General features: G+C 43.1%; 1 protein-coding gene and 1 long non-coding RNA gene across 2 annotated transcripts in view; one reads left to right on the forward strand and one right to left on the reverse strand.

Annotated features, from left to right (window-relative positions):
• loxhd1b (lipoxygenase homology PLAT domains 1b) overlaps positions 1–17,538 on the reverse strand; it is a gene marked incomplete at its 5' end in the record, with an annotated part of 39,166 nt that continues 21,628 nt past the window's right edge. The window contains 10 exons of the mRNA XM_082554314.1: positions 1–754; positions 831–986; positions 1,224–1,356; positions 1,491–1,661; positions 3,394–3,579; positions 8,988–9,165; positions 15,743–15,860; positions 16,374–16,501; positions 16,600–16,785; positions 16,986–17,194. Coding sequence (XP_082410440.1) covers positions 274–754; positions 831–986; positions 1,224–1,356; positions 1,491–1,661; positions 3,394–3,579; positions 8,988–9,165; positions 15,743–15,860; positions 16,374–16,501; positions 16,600–16,785; positions 16,986–17,194 — 1,946 coding nt within the window. The 3' untranslated portion in view covers positions 1–273. The remainder of the gene's footprint in view (positions 755–830; positions 987–1,223; positions 1,357–1,490; positions 1,662–3,393; positions 3,580–8,987; positions 9,166–15,742; positions 15,861–16,373; positions 16,502–16,599; positions 16,786–16,985; positions 17,195–17,538) is intronic.
• LOC309718767 lies at positions 11,797–17,127 on the forward strand. Its single transcript, XR_014280071.1, has 3 exons — positions 11,797–11,926; positions 15,713–15,830; positions 17,076–17,127. It is a non-coding gene; the product is annotated as an uncharacterized lncRNA (long non-coding RNA).

Here is a 17,538-nt window from a genome sequence, read left to right on the forward strand (position 1 = left end):
CAGTTCTGTTTATTTGTGCGAGATGGAAGCAAATGGCTTTTTCTGAAGAGTGACAGCCTAAACAGTTGGCACAAACTTAAAAAAAAAACAAAACAAACAAAAACAAAAAACTGGCTTTATCCTGAAAAAGTTGAAATGCATTTATATTCAGATGGATTAACTCTAACTTTTCCGTGCAATGTTTCTCTTACAATTGGTAAAAACCCCCAACAAAACAAATGAGTCAAACAGGAAAAAGCAAATGCTCACCCACTCTTTCTTTCTAGCATTATTCTAATATCTGGGATTGAGCACTCGCTGAATTTGTCCATCAGCTTTAGCAGTGTGCAACCACTTTCCACAGTGGAAGATTGTTGTGACTGAATTGGCTGTGTTGGTCACCTCAATACACTCTAAATACCACCCACTGTTGGGGCTAGTGCCGTCGTGCTCCACTTTGACCCTCAGCAATTCCCCAAGGTCCAGCATCTCCAGAACGAAGCGGTCTGTCCGCCCTCGCTCGAAAAGGTTGCGAAACTTCTGCCGTAGGTGACGCTTGCCTGAGTCACCATTGACGCCATACATGGTGATAAAAACATTTGCGTCTGTGCCGGCCGCTTTGACGTCCCCGGTGATGACGATGATTTCATACTTGACAGGGACCAGGTTGCGGACTTTGCTTGCAAAGCTCTCGATGGATTTATAGCACTCGAATGTCTGGAACTGGTCTTTTTTGGCTGCCAGGGGAATTTGTGCATCACAGTGGAAGAAATACCTAACCACAAGAGGATGCATTGATTCAGCACCATCAGTTTTATATAACATAATGCATGTTGTGAGAGTCTACTCACTTGTTTCCCAGCTCCTTTTCTGTCACCACCACCTCCATAACATGCCAGAAAGCCTCATTCTTCACCTTCTTGCCGTCTTTTGTGATGTGGCCAACGCAGATGCTAGCGATTTCCCCCACGTGCTTCGACGAGAACTCAAACGTGTCAGTGGCACCGCTGTGGAAGGGTGCAAGAGAAGTGTGTGTAGGGTTTTGATTTTAAACTGTTAAATTTTGTGGTCTGCCTGAGAGGTTCTGTTTCACCTCATGGGATTATCTCTCCTGAGAGTAAAGAGAAAATGAAGCTACAAGATAAAAGGGGGTAGAAAAAAATGTGTAAAAGAGGGCGATTATGTAAGACCACATTAGAGGGTTTTACCATGAGTCGTGAACCCTGGACTCTCTGAAGACCTACCTTAAGAACTTCTTTTTCTTATTCTCCAGAACAAACTCCTTGGAACGGGCTTTCCTTCCTTCCAGCAGGATCCAGACATTTTCCGTTGTGGAGGCGTCATCTGCGTTAGCAGTTGTTGTGGCAATTTCATATTCTGTGGCCATGCACAGAGACACAAATTGCTGCATTATTTTACAAGTGACAAATGGTTGTAATTTACTGCAAGTGATTCATCTCAGATAATTACAGAACCCATGATTATGCCTACAGACTCTCAGGATTACTAACTTGTTTTGTCACTGAGGTCTACAAAATCATTGTTGGCACAAGCCAGTTCCCTCATAATCTGCCCGTCATCTTCGTTTTTTGCCAACCAGCGGTCACAGGGGAACCTGAAGGTGTTGTCCAGGGCCTCATCTTTCACATCAAGGTACTCCAGGTGCCATCCAGGAGCAGGGCCTGTTTACAGTAAGAGCAACAGTCAATGGTGAATTTATTCCATCTGTGCACAAATGTTATCTCAACCACTGATCTAAATTTTCCTGTTCCATTGTTTAACAAAAAAAAGGTAAAGTATATACAGTATAAAGTTTCTTGAGATGACTACTATTGTGAACAGGTACTTTATAAATAAAATAGATTTGAAGTAAACAAGCTAACATTAACACTGTGCTGTACATCCACTCTTGCAGTATCTAAGCAAGATTCTGTTATTCCATCTTCCAAGTATCCTTGTAAGACATTTTGTCAGCTTTTTTAGTCAAAAAGTTGAAAATAAAAAAAAGTACTTTGCTTCAATTCATTGCTTATACACAGCTCTTTTAAGGCCCTGCTGTGGCATTTCAATTGGGTTGATATACAGTGGCTTGCAAAAGTATTCGGCCCCCTTGAACTTTCCCACATTTTGTCACATTACAGCCACAAACATGAATCAATTTTATTGGAATTCCACGTGAAAGACCGATATAAAGTGGTGTACACGTGAGAAGTGGAATGAAAATCATACATGATTCCAAACATTTTTTACAAATAAATAACTGCAAAGTGGGGTGTGCGTAATTATTCAGCCCCCTGAGTCAATACTTTGTAGAACCACCTTTTGCTGGAATTACAGCTGCCAGTCTGGGGTATGTCTCTACCAGCTTTGCACATGTAGAGATTCTACAAAACAGCTCCAGCTCAGTCAGATTAGATGGACACCGTTTGTGAACAGCAGTTTTCAGATCTTGCCACAGATTCTTGATTGGATTTCGATCTGGACTTTGACTGGGCCATTCTAACACATGGATATGTTTTGTTTTTAAACCATTCCATTGTTGCCCTGGCTTTATGTTCAGGGTCGTTGTCCTGCTGGAAGGTGAACCTCCGCCCCAGTCTCAAGTCTTTTGCAGACTCCAAGAGGTTTTCTTCCAAGATTGTCCTGTTTTGGCTCCATCCATCTTCCCATCAACTCTGACCAGCTTCCCTGTCCCTGCTGAAGAGAAGCACCCCCACAGCATGATGCTGCCACCACCATATTTGACAGTGGGGATGGTGTGTTCAGAGTGATGTGCAGTGTTAGTTTTTTGCCACACATAGCATTTTGCATTTTGGCCACAAAGTTCCATTTTGGTCTCATCTGACCAGAGCACCTTCTTCCACATGTTTGCTGTGTCCCCCACATGGCTTGTGGCAAACTGCAAATGGGACTTCTTATGGTTTTCTGTTAACAATGGCTTTCTTCTTGCCACTCTTCCATAAAGGCCAACTGTGTGCAGTGCATGACTAACAGCTGTCCTATGAACAGATTTTCCCACCTGAGCTGTAGATCTCTGCAGCTCGTCCAGAGTCACCATGGGCCTCTTGGCTGCATTTCTGATCAGCGCTCTCCTTGTTCGGCCTGTGAGTTTAGGTGGACGGCCTTGTCTCGGTAGGTTTACAGTTGTGCCATACTTCTTCCATTTCTGAATGATTGCTTGAACAGTGCTCCGTGGGATGTTCAAGGCTTGCGAAATCTTTTTGAGCCTGCTTTAAATTTCTCAATAACCTTAACCCTGACCTGTCTGGTGTGTTCTTTGGACTTCATGGTGTTGTTGCTCCCAGTATTCTCTTAGAAAACCTCTGAGGCCGTCACAGATTACTCCAAACTGCTAAAACTTTCCTTCCTTTCTTATGTGCTTACTTATGACTGTAGTTCTCCTTGTCTCCTTACCTTTGTTGTCATGCCACACTCTGACTTTTGACAGTTCGCCCAGACTGAGCATGTCAGGAAATCTGAACACGTCCTTCATTTTTCGCTCAAACTTGTTTCTGTTGGTGCTCTCTTTCAGAGGCAGCGTCCCTGTGTCTCCATACTCCCCAAACACAATCAGAAACACGTTGGCATCAGTGCCAGCACCTAGAATATTGCAAAGATCAGAGAACAGAACTCCAATAAACTTTAACTTATGAGAAAATCTATTAGTAGTTGTAAACATGCTTGTTGAAGTTAAGCACTCAGTGTCTTATTTAACACTTAAAAAATATGTAAAATACTCATAGAAGTTCAACAAACGTAAAATTTGGGGAAGAAATTTGTGCAGTTAAAGAGGGCTCTGGGATGATTAGAAAAAACCCCCAACTTTGAATATTGATATTTATTTATTTATTTTTTTAAACTTTATTCCAAGCAGACAAATTAAGTTAAAATTGACTGATACAGTTTCTTTAACCTGGTCAACTTTCTTTTTTTTTTTTTTCTCTAAATGACATCAGAAACAGCAGTATGCGACATTACGTGATGGCAGAGCTTCAGTTCATCCTTTGTCATTTTTTTTTTTTTTTTTTTTTAATAAATAGGACAGGGGGAATGAATGAGAGAGAGAGGGGGAGAGAAAGAAAGAAAACCAAAGGGGAGAAGAGATGGTGAGAAGGGGGGGGGAAGAGAGAGAAAAAAAAAAAAAAACTCCTGGGTCACCTGTATGGAGAAAAACAAACAAACAAACAAACAAACAAACAAAAACAAACAGAGGAGACAGCAAACAACAAAGAGCAACATAATAATAGAGAAAACAAAGCACCATCACAATAAACTAGCTAGTCATAGATATCAGTATTTACTAAGTAATAAACGATATTGTGCAGCACGCAAGATAGACAGCGCACAGTGTGCTTTGAGGTAGCAGCCAAGAAAGCTTTAGTCCGCGTCTGTGAATACCCATGTGTGCATACCTGTGTGGATCAGCATGCTTGCATTCCAAAGGTTTCTCCATGTAATGATCTGCTAGGGAGTGTGGGGGGGCCACAGCCCCGTCCTCCAGGGTGTGAAGCGGGTATGGAGGAGATCAAAACTCCAGACATCCAGAGGCCCCCAGAACACAAGAGACCATGGAAGACCAACAGAGGGGCAGCCGCGCCACTGTCCCAGTAAGAGCTGAGGAGAGTCCCAGATGAGGGCTCGCCCAGCAGCCGCGGAGCAGAAGTCAGGGGGAGTTGCAGTGACGCGCCCGTGAGCTCCGCCGGCCCCCAGCTGCGCCTGAGTGACCGAGCCCTAGGCCGAGAGGCCGGGGGCACCCCACCTCCAAAGGGGCCCGAGCGAGCCCCAGGCCCCAGGCCCCGACAAGCGGCCGCCAAGGAGTGAGCCGGTGTGCACCCGGACGCCCACCCCCAGACACAAAGAACCACCAACACACCGACACCTGAGGGAGTCCGCCACCGGCAGGGGAAGTGGTGGTGGGTGGAGATAGGCCTCCAAACCTTGGAGGGCCTGAGGTGTCCCCAGAGAGGTGGCGTCTGATACCCAACCTGACATATAGACACAGACATACAGGCACACACAGACACAAACATCCATTCCCACCCTCGTGCTCTCATATGCACTCACTCCACACTCAACCAACGTGGAGACAGACATAAAGAGACGCTGTACACACAATCACACTCCCCAAGCGTACTCTACAAACCGGGTCTAGGTACCCTTGCCCCTGGAGGGGGGAATTGCACCCAGACCCAGGTGGTGTTACCCTTTTCCCTGCGGTGGGGAGAGGCAGACCACCCCGACTCCGCAGCAGCAGGGAGGCCCCACACCCCAGACCGCAGTCGGACGGCCAACTCCTCCTACTAGCCCTCCCGCTCCAGCAGGCCGCAGAGAATGGGGGTGGGAGAAGACTCCAAACCTCCCTCCACCCGCTCATTGTAGTGTTGATGCATATGTGTTCTAAGGTGCAATTAAAACCCAGGAGGGCATGGAGCTACCTGCCAAGGAGCAGCAGGTAAGCGCATAGTCCCTCCTGCTAACCCTCAATGACTAAGTGTATTTAAAATTGAGAGGTGGGCAACGACGTCAGGGGTGAGGTATACACCCTGATGGTGATTTGGACTCCGTGATTGTGCCCACCCCCAAGATCCTATATGTATGTGTAATGAGAGTGTGAATAATGTGAATGTCTAAGTTGTGGGATAAAATTGAGGCAGAGGCAGCCAGAAGGGGACGGGGGGGGGGGGGGACGGGGGGGGGGGGTAGCCTCCTCTGCACCCTGGTGACATACCCCTACTCCAAGGCCCTGCATGTGTGGGTGGTTGTGGAGGAGCGGGAAGAGGGAGGCAGCTGGAGATGGGGAGGGAAGGAAGGGAGGGGCAGGTAACCCCTCCCTGGGGCCAGCTCCCCCGCTGACCCCAGTAGGCACTCCCACCCTCCGCGACCCGCCAGGGAAGGGGGGCCCAGGCCCATCAGACCGGGGCCCAGTGCAGTAGCGCCCCCCGGCTCCACAGAGCCCTGGACAGTCCACCCAACCCCACCACAGAGAAAACTGCACCCACCCCACCAACCACACATCTTCCAGACTACATAAGACGGTAAACGCCCAGGCTGAGATCTTCCTCCACCTCTCCTGTATCTCCCCCTCCTGCAGAGAGTTCCTGAGAGAAGAAAGCTCCTGCAAGATGTGACCATCCCCCCCACCAGTTGAAGAGCCCCCCAGGCGGCTCGATGCACCGGCGGCACCCTGCTCCAGGGCCGGGCCCCCATGCACCCACCCGCCCACAACCCCGGCAACACACCAACCAGGACCCGAGCCCCCTAGGCCCGGCCCGGGCCCCAGCCCAGAGACGGAGCGCCCCCAAAACCTCACGCCCATCCCGGACCCACCCAGGGGCAGCCAGGTTGCCAGGTCAGTAACCCACGTCCGTCAGCACAGACCCTCCCCTAGCCCCGCTGCACGCAGCCGCGAGGAAACAGTCACCTGAGAGCCAACAGAGCCCTCAACCGGACGTGACCGCTACCCCGGGTTGAGCCCCCCCAAGGAAGATGCCTCCGGGGAACCCCCCGACGCCCTAAGCCTGTCCCTACCCCCTCACCAATCACAACAGTGAAGGCGGGACCAAACTATGACCCCCCACCCCCACTAGGTGATGGAGCTGATAAAAGGGGCCCAGAGCAATTGATCTAATGTGGTGGCAGAGGCTGTGTCAAGACTAATGTAATCTAATAGATAATTTCTATATTGGTTAGAATTAAGATTATTTTTATTTTTCCAGTTCATGAGGACTGTTTTCTTGGCTATGCATAGGGCAGTGAAGATCATATGGGCTATATTCTTTTCTGAAGTGACATTATCTAAGCTGCCCAACAAACACACTAAGGGGGAGGTTGGAATGTTACATTTCAGACATTTTGATAAGTCTTCACATATCTCGCGCCAAAACTTTTGCACTGGTGGACAGAACCAAAGAGCGTGGATGTAATTGTCTGGTGTATTGCCTTGACAGTGTGAGCAGTTGTTGGAAGATGTAAAGCCCATCTTGAACATCCGATGACCTGTATAGTGCACTCTATGAAGTATTTTGTATTGTATTAATTGCAGACTGGGATTTTTAATTAATTTAAAAGTTTTTAAGCAAATCTGAGACCAGAAGTTTTGGTCTAGGTTGACTGATAAATCTGCTTCCCACTTTGCAGTAGGAAGGGATATTGATTCATCTAATTTAGAAAGTGTTCTGTATATTTTAGATAATAATTTGGGGGATTTAAGAGTAAGAAAATGTGCCGCACTTAGTGGTGTTTGTAATTCAACTTGACTGAGGTTAAATTTCTTTTTTACTATGGATTTAATTTGTTGATATTCTAAAAACCTTGTCTTGTTGATCCCATATTGTTCAACTAGTCTGTCAAATGGAATAAATTCTGTTCCCTCTAATATATGTTCTAAGTATTTAATTCCTTTACAACTCCATTCTGGGAAATTAATCATATTATTGTTTTGTAATATGTCAGGGTTATTCCAGATAGGTGTACGTTTGCATGGGATTAATGAAGACTCCGTTATTTTTAGAAACTCCCACCATGCTGTTAGAGAAAAGCTGATGTTGATACTTTTAAAGCATTCATGTCTTTTGATGTTTGAGCTAATAAATGGTAGGTCTGAAATCTCTAGATCCTTGCATAGTGCCTGTTCAACATCTAGCCAGGGCTCAACTAAGAAGGTATGTTTTAACCATTCTGAGATGAACTGAAGCCTGTTGGCTAAGAAGTATTGGTGAAAATTAGGCAGATCTAATCCTCCTCTATCCTTGGTTCTTTGTAGCGTTTTTAAGCTAATACGCGGGGGTTTATCTTTCCAAAGGAATTTGGAAATATATGAATCCAGAGATCTGAACCAATCTTGTGATGGTTTGTTAGGGATCATCAAAAATAAGTAATTTATTTTTGGCAAGATCATCATTTTTATAGTGGCAACCCTTCCCATGAGTGATATGGGTAAAGATTTCCATCTAGTCAGATCGCCTTCTACTTTCTTTAGAAGTGGGATGTGGTTTAGTTTAGTTAAGTCTGAAAGCTTAGGAGAGATATTAATACCTAAATATTTAATATTTCCGGATTGCAGTGGGGCAGAGGAAGAATTATGGAAGGAGCAGTTAATGGGGAGAACTGTAGATTTTGGCCAGTTAATTGAATAATCTGAAACTCTTGAAAACCAGTTTATTAAAGTAATTACCTCAGAGAGGTTGGTTTGTGTGTTTTGCAGAAAAAGCAACACATCATCCGCATAGAGACTGATTTTATGTTCTATGTTCTTACATTTTATGCCCTTAATTGTTGTAGCCTGTCTAAATGCTGCTGCTAGAGGTTCGATAAAAATTGCAAAAAGTGAGGGGGAGAGTGGGCATCCCTGTCTGGTGCCCCTCAGGAGACAGAAGCTGGAGGATGTCTGGTCATTTGTTCTGATACGAGCCGTTGGGGAATTGTATAATATTCTTATCCAGTTTATGAAAGAGTTTCCAAAACCAAATTTGTGTAAAGTTGCGAATAAAAATTTCCAATTAACTCTGTCAAATGCTTTTTCTGCATCTAGAGATAATATTATGGCTTCGATGTTTTTATCGTATGAGTAGTCTATTAAATTAAGTAATCTACGAGTGTTTGTTGAGGAGTGCCGACCTTTTATGAAACCAGTTTGGTCAGGATGAATTAAGAGGGGGGTCATTTTCTCTAATCTCTTTGAGAGAGCTTTGCAGATTATTTTAAGGTCTACATTTAAAAGAGAAATTGGATGATAGCTTGAGGGAAATAAAGGGTCTTTGCCTGGTTTTAGCAGGAGACTAATGTTGGCAGAATTCATATTTGGTGGTAGTCTGCCCTTTTCCTTGATTTCCTGCAACATGCTGTGGAATACTGGTGCCAAAATTGTCCAGAATTCTTTGTAGAATTCTGCAGGGAAGCCGTCTGGACCTGGAGCCTTATTATTGGGCATACTTATCAGGGCTTCCTGGAGTTCACTTGGCGTCAGTGGTCAACTTTCTAAATATATGTGGAAACATTCTGTGACCCACCTGCAACGTCACTAGTCTGGACTTGGATGATGTAAGTTGTTTTTTCTACCATCTCCTCGTCATCCACCATAGCCGCCAGCTCACACACCTTTGTCCTCTTGGGCCCTTTGGTCTTGGACAGCCAGTTCTCGTAGGTGAACAGGTACTCTTCCTCTGTGGTCAGGTTTCTCATCAGGATCTAACATTTTAAATCAGACGATGACCTCACAATTCGCATTAAACAAATGTCCACATGTGAAATCTACTATTTAGCTGCAGCAGAGGAGGAGGAAATTGACTGTGATTTTGGAATAAATGCATTAATGTATATTTGTGGCTTGAAAAATGTTAAACAATCCACAAATACACTAAAGTTAACCTAGCATTCATCTGTTTCCACTGCAAAAGAATCTGATTAATTAACGGTATTTGCGAAGGCTGAAAAAAGAAATTGCTTCATTATTAAATTAGCAAATTAAAAGATTGTGGTTTAAAAATCACAAGAGTTATTGTTTTAATTACAGCTTAGAGACAGCGCCATCCACTGCAATGATATACCAAACACGCAAGTGAAATTTACTAACTTGTGAAAACTGTTCAGTGTTCCACCTCATTTCATTACCTGAATAGGAACATTTATATAATTTCACAAATACTGTACAATCATTACTTACTTCATTAGGTACATCTGTTCAACCGGTTAATAATGCAAATATTTAATTAGTAAGTCAGACAGCTGCAGCTCAATGCCTTTAAGTGTGTAGACATAGTCCAGATGACCTCCTAAAGTTAAAACTGAACATCAGAATGTGGAAGAAAAGTTATTTAAGTAACTGACCGTGGCATGGTTGTTGGTGCCAGATGGGCTGGTCTGAGTATTTCAGAAACTGTTGATTTTCCCACATAACCATCTTTAGGGTTTATAGTAGTGATGTGCGATACCACTGATTTCCTTTCCGATCCGATACCAATTAATATTCAGGGTGGTATCGACGATACTGATCCGATACCGATAGTTTGATCTCAAGTTATAGCAGAGGTGGGACCAAGTCATTGTTTTGCAAGTCTCAAGTAAGTCTCAAGTCTTTATCCTCAAGTCTCAAGTCAAGTCTCAAGTAATGTCAGGCAAGTCAGAGTCGAGTCTCAAGTCACTGGTGTAAAAGTCCGAGTCAAGTCACAAGTCTGAAACTTTGAATTTCAAGTCCTTTCGAGTCTTTAAAAAAAAAACAACGAAAAAATAATGTTGCAGTTATATGCTAAATGTAAATATTAGACCATGTAATTTTAAATCTGTGTTTTTCTCAACACATGACAAAAGTGAATGTAGAAAATATACACAAATTGTGAAATTGCACCTCTTTAAAATGCAGCTCAATTAAACTTAGCTCCAAGAATAATTTTCACCGACAGTTCTGAGATAAGCTGCATGTTATTCTTGGATGCGGTTGTAGGACCAGCTTTAAAATCGCATGACAAAAATATCATACACATTAAAAAAAACTGTATCACCAACGTAGCCTGGACAACATTTGCTAGTTAGATGAAGTCAGCTATCTCATTGTAGCATATTTATATGCATATTTATAATCATACGGTTCTTGGAGTGAGTGCATACACTCATGAAGTTTAGTAACTTCAGGTCACTGCAACAAGCCCAGGTACAGTTTACCGACGGATGGGTACAGGACCTTGAAATGCACCGTGTAGAACGAAAGACCATCGTACGTATCATAAGTTTACCAGTCTCACAAATTGTCGTCATAAATACACATTCATTAACCGTTTATTAATGGGAACTTTGAGCTCAACGGTAATTAATTAGCAGTGGAAATAATTTCTGGTACCCATCACAGAAATGTAGCAGTGACAATAATACTGTATGCTGTAATCGTACTGGGCAATTAGTGATACAAAAAAACCTGTTTTATCCTGTGAATAAAAGTATATGTTTTTGTCAATGTACCATAATAACAGAAGCGAAACGCAATATTGTGTCAGGACAATTCACTATTTATGCACAATAAACAAAGGAGCATAGCGCGACAATTTCTGTTCAGCGCCAGACTTGCTTGTAACCTATATCACCAATTATGTTATGAAAATGACGTATTAACTACTAAAAAACACTGACCTTCGTGTAAATGCTTGGAGCAGACTAACCTGTGAGCTGGAGGGTTCTGGGACGTTATATTTGGTCTTAGAATGGCTGCAATCCAGTCGCGTCTTTGTTACTTCGGAAACATGGCTGAACAATTTCTCTTCAACGACGTAATCCGATAACAACCGATCTCTTTACCCGTCGGCTTCCCGTGGCTGTCATGCGACCGGCTATTGCAGTTATTGATACAACAGCTTCTTGCCATTTTTGTGTTTCTTTTTATCGCTGTGTAACTGATTTTAATTGAAAGCCTGCGTGCGTTAGTACCGCTTGCCACGAGTTCCCAGAATCCTTTGCGGTTCTACCCGTGAATGACGTCACATTTTCAATCTCTATATAATATGCATGTTAAATTTTATATTTGGGGTAAAATATCAAGTCTTTTCAAGTAAACCGGTTCAAGTCCAATTCAAGTCCCAAGTCATTGGTGTAAAAGTCCAAGTCAAGTCACAAGTCTTAGAACATTTTTTCAAGTCAAGTCTAAAGTCATAAAATTAATGACTCGAGTCTGACTCGAGTCCAAGTCATGTGACTCGAGTCCACACCTCTGAGTTATAGCATCATAATGATTACAGGACATCAGATTTCTTGTTCTTATCACTTAATAATGCAGATGAGTTCATCATATAGAAATAGAAAAACTGAAGTTGTGCGCTATTTGAACACCTTGCCTGCCTGCATCACTAAAGGACTCCGTGAGAGTCTCGCCCTAGCAGCACCTGTCCCTCTCCTCCTCTTCAGTTCGCTTCAACATACGCTCGTCATATTCTGTGATATGATTTGCTCTGAGGTGTTTGACAAGGTTAGTGATGTTGCCACAACCATACATGCCAACCCTCCCGATGTTTCCAGGAGAATCCTGAATTTCAGTGCCCCTTCCAAAAATCTCCTGGAGCCACCATTCTCCCGAATTTCTCCCGATTTTCCACCCGGACATCAAAATTGAAAAACCATGTCGCAGAATTCATAGCGCGGCGCGGCCCAGCCTATTCCAGTTTCCAGATACTTAGTTTTAATATTACTCTTATTTCTCTTTCTGGGTCGCAAAAAAACTTTTAACATATTTTCAGGTGAGAATGTAGCTGTGTAAACTTCAAATATCTGAGCCAACCGACACATCGTCTTCAAACCCCCGCGGTCGTTAAACATGATATATAAGTCACTTTGATAACTTAAAAATGTTCTTGTTTGGCTTTTTCAGTGTTTTATTTGTTCGCGAGTAAATCGGTTTGGCTGAGAATAAAGTTATTAGATTAGATTAAATTAAATTTAACTTTATTAATCCCTCGAGAGGGTTCCTCCGGGGTTTTCACACAGCTGAATAAACGTCAAACAGAAAACTGTTTAAACAGAAGTGTGAGACGATCGAGAGTTTAAGTCAGCGCCCTGTTATATTTTAGATAGCAAGGAGCAGAGTCTCAGGTGGAAGCAGCCTCTGAATTTGGACACCCCCGCTGTTTCCGGGCCGGCCAATAATAACGGTGACATTTAACGTATTTTATCCGATAAATAAACACTGTAAACTTTATTTATCAACCCCCCAACAGCCTTTTTGAATGTCTCCCTAATTCTGAGGTCTCAAGGTTGGCAAGTATGGCCACAACACCTCACTTTTTGCCACATGTATCGCAAACCACGTCTTGGCTGTTTGTGGATGTAAAATACAGTGGGGCAAAAAAGTATTTAGTCAGCCACCGATTGTGCAAGTTCCCCCACTTAAAATGATGACAGAGGTCAGTAATTTGCACCAGAGGTACACTTCAACTGTGAGAGACAGAATGTGAAAAAAAAATCCATGAATTCACATGGTAGGATTTGTAAAGAATTTATTTGTAAATCAGGGTGGAAAATAAGTATTTGGTCACCTCAAACAAGGAAAATCTCTGGCTCTCACAGACCTGTAACGTCTTCTGTAAGAAGCTTTTCTGTCCCCCACTCGTTACCTGTATGAATGGCACCTGTTTGAACTCATCATCTGTATAAAAGACACCTGTCCACAGCCTCAAACAGTCAGACTCCAAACGCCGCCATGGCCAAGACCAAAGAGCTTTCGAAGGACACTAGGAAAAGTATTGTAGACCTGCACCAGACTGGGAAGAGTGAATCTACAATAGGCAAGCAGCTTGGTGTGAAAAAATCAACTGTGGGAGCAATCATCAGAAAATGGAAGACATACAAGACCACTGATAATCTCCCACGATCTGGGGCTCCACGCAAGATCTCATCCCGTGGGGTCAAAATGATCATGAGAATGGTGAGCAAAGATCCCAGAACCACACGGGGGGACCTGGTGAATGACCTGCAGAGAGCTGGGACCAAAGTAACAAAGGTCACCATCAGTAACACACTACAACGGCAGGGAATCAAATCCCGCAGTGCCAGACGTATTCCGCTGCTGAAGCCAGTGCATGTCCAGGCCCGTCTGAAGTTTGCCAGAGAGCACATGGATGATACAGCAGAGGATTGGGAGAATGTCATGTGGTCAGATGAAACCAAAGTAGAACTTTTTGGTATAAACTCAACTCGTCGTGTTTGGAGGAAGAAGAATACTGAGTTGCATCCCAAGAACACCATACCTACTGTGAAGCATGGGGGTGGAAACATCATGCTATGGGGCTGTTTTTCTGCCAAGGGGACAGGACGACTGATCCGTGTTAAGGACAGAATGAATGGGGCCATGTATCGTGAGATTTTGAGCCAAAACCTCCTTCCATCAGTGAGAACTTTGAAGATGAAACGAGGCTGGGTCTTCCAATATGACAATGATCCAAAACACACCGCCCGGGCAACAAAGGAGTGGCTCCGTAAGAAGCATTTGAAAGTCCTGGAGTGGCCTAGCCAGTCTCCAGACCTCAACCCCATAGAAAATCTGTGGCGGGAGTTGAAAGTCCGTGTTGCTCGGCGACAGCCCCAAAACATCACTGCTCTCGAGAAGATCTGCATGGAGGAATGGGCCAAAATACCAGCTACTGTGTGTGCAAACCTGGTAAAGACCTATAGTAAACGTTTGACCTCTGTTATTGCCAACAAAGGTTATGTTACAAAGTATTGAGTTGTATTTTTGTTATTGACCAAATACTTATTTTCCACCCTGATTTACGAATAAATTCTTTACAAATCCTACCATGTGGATTCATGGATTTTTTTTTCACATTCTGTCTTTCACAGTTGAAGTGTACCTCTGGTGCAAATTACTGACCTCTGTCATCATTTTAGGTGGGGGAACTTGCACAATCGGTGGCTGACTAAATACTTTTTTGCCCCACTGTACGTCCGCAAATTACTCCAATTACGCTCAGCCATTGTTGTGAGTGCACACGCCAGCGGCTGCGAGACATTTATACAGCCGTATTTCGCACATGACTATGAAAGGCGGAAGAGGAAGTAGTGCCTTTGAATGTAGACAATCCGAATGTTATAGTTTCTTTCCACTGTGTTGCTGTTAATGATAAACTACAAATTTACTCTAAACTACTAAAATATCGATATTTTAATGTGAGAATCGATTCTAGAACATAAATGATTGGTATCAGAGGAATCGATATTTCAGGATCGATCTGCACATCACTAGTTTATAGAGGACGGACAGAAAAAGATAAAATATCCAGTGATCTGATTGTTCTCTGTGCAGTGAAAATGCCTTTTGATGCCAGAGAAAGACTGCATTGAGCTGATAGGGAGCCAACAGTGACTCAAAAAAACCACACCTTGCAACCAAGGTATGCAGAAAAACATCTCTGAAAGCACAAAATATCAAATGCTGCAGCAGATCACACTGAGTGCCACTCCTGTTTGCTAAGAGCAGGAACCTGAGGCTACAATACACATGGGATCAACAGAACAGAAGATTGGAAAAATGTTGTCTGGTCTGATGAGTTCTTGATTTCTGCTGCAACATTCAGATAGTAGTGTCTGAATTTGTTGCAAACAACATGAAAACATGGATCCATCCTGCTTGCATCAACAGTTCAGGCTGCTAGTGGTGGTTTAATGATGTGGGGGATATTTTCTTGGCATGCTTTGGGCCCCTTAGTACCAACTGAGCATTATTGAAATGCCACAGCCTACCTGAGAATTGATGCTGATCATTTCCATCCCTTTATGGCCACGGTGTACCCATCTTCTGATGGTTGCTTTCAAAAGGATGACACACCATATCACAAAGCTCAAGTAATCTCAAACTGATTGCTTGAATATGAAAATGAGCTCACTGTTCTCAAATGGCCTCTACAGTCACCAGATCTCAATCAAGCAGAGCACCTTTGGGATTTGGCTCAACGGGGGATTTGTATCATGGTTGTGGGGCCAACAAATCTGCAGCAAGTGTTTGACGGTATCATGTCAGTAATGGGTAAAATCTCAGAGGAATGTATACACCACCTTGTTGAACCTATGCCATGAAGAATTAAGCCAGTTCTGAATGTAAAAGGGGATCTAGCAAACTGTACCTTATAAAGTAGCACATGAGTGTAACACGTAATATTTATGATAAACTGATGTGAAAGTTTTGTGCTACCTCAAAATGTGCATCTGCTTTCCGGTAATTGCAAATTATTTCTTATCATTCCTTCTTTCTTACATTTTGTAGACGTGTTGCATCAGACTCTCTTTGCATTACCCTGTCAAGAAACCAGTCTGGGCGGCTTCCGGTGCCATCTATTCGAATTCTGATCTTCTTCAAAGGAGCGATGTCATCTATCTCCAAGGTAAATGTGTCTTCTTGCCCTCTTTCAAACCTGAATGAACCAATATATATGGATTAAGCTGCATTTAAAGACATGACTGTGCTAATTAAATAGTTTAACCTTTCTGAAGATACATTTAATTGCATTTTAACTTTCATGCCTTTGTAGCTGTACACAGCAGCTGGTTAGATTATCTTAGGTTAAACGGCATAAACAGTGAAACAGCCTGTCCAATTTTGTCCATAGGCAACAGCACAGATTAACATAAAACACTGTGTTTATTCAGAAACATGTGGTGCTTATGGCATTTATATGGCAGACTCTTTGTTATTACGATCTTAGTGCCAATAAAGGAAATCACTGCTTTGATCCAAAATACCACACAATAAGTGACATTTCTTTATAATTAGGTCACATTAATGAGATGCAACACATATATTATTGAACTTTAAAGGTGCTGATGAGCTCATTTTGTTTGTTTAAACTCAGGCATCCCACATTTCCAGTATTTGCACTGAAAGTATCAACTGTTTCTTTACTGATAAGTAATCACTGTGAACTGACCTATCCTCATTTTTGGGCAGAAGCATTTCCTCTGTGCTCCCATTGGCTCCGAACACGGTCAGGAAAATGTTGGTATCAGTTCCTGCATACTGAATGTCACCTGTGGCAACCGTGACTGAATAAACAACCTAAAAAAATACAGTACACAGAGATACAGATACAGTTTTTATGTAACACATTAACTGAATGTTTTCCAACACTTCATATTTTAGGTGCGGTGACTCACTTTGCGGATAATGTTGATCGTGCTGGAGTCCAGCACATTGAACAGTCTGGCAGTCAGACCATCTCCCCTGTCTTTAGCCAGCCAGCACTTACATGGAAAGATGTACTTGATACCTTTGGTTGGCACGGCAACCGACAGCTCATCCACCAACCAGCAGCTCTCTGGTGTGACACCATTATGGCCAAGCTGAGAGGGAAGAGAAGGGAGAGGAGATGGAGAGGGAATTTGTATATCACTTGATTTTTGTTTGATCTAGGCACATCTAGAATTAATTATTGCTGAGCTAGAATGGTTTTATTAAAATTTTAATAGCAGTGCATCTGAAGAGACAGCAGAGAGGAGACAGTTTCACAGATTTAGCTACAGAAAGAGTCCCAGATTCTCACTTCCACCCTCTTGATCTCTCCCACGTCAGTTCCATAGCACACAAAGTGCTCCATGGAGCCAGCTGTGAAGGATTTCTTTCCCTCTGGCAGGTCCAGCCACAGCCGGTCTGTCTCGACGTCATTGGGACCAATGATGATGACATAAACCCTCGCTGTGGTGCTGGCATCTTGTTCGATCGCCGTGGACAGGGTGAAGTGATAAGGGATGACTGGGTGAGAGAGAAAAACTGCTTTGAGATTTTTTTCCACATATAAAATTCAGTCTGATGTCTCAGCCACTTCAGAGACCATTCCTACTTCTTTAATATTAGTACTATCATCTAGCTCCAGGCTGAGTGTGACCTTTTGATCTTTTTCAAATATGGATGGAGACAATATTAAAGTTTATCTTAAAGGAGTAGTTTGACATTTTGGGAAAGGTGTATTCTTACAGAAAGTCAGATTAAGGTGGAAGATTGTTAGCACTCTTTTAAAACTGTAGCCAGCAGCCATTTACCTTAGCATAGCACGAAGACTTATAGTCAGGAAATAATCCTTCATCACTATACACTGT

Source organism: Aulonocara stuartgranti (genome assembly GCF_965226115.1).
Source record: "Aulonocara stuartgranti genome assembly, chromosome: 12".
Lineage (NCBI taxonomy): Eukaryota > Metazoa > Chordata > Actinopteri > Cichliformes > Cichlidae > Aulonocara > Aulonocara stuartgranti.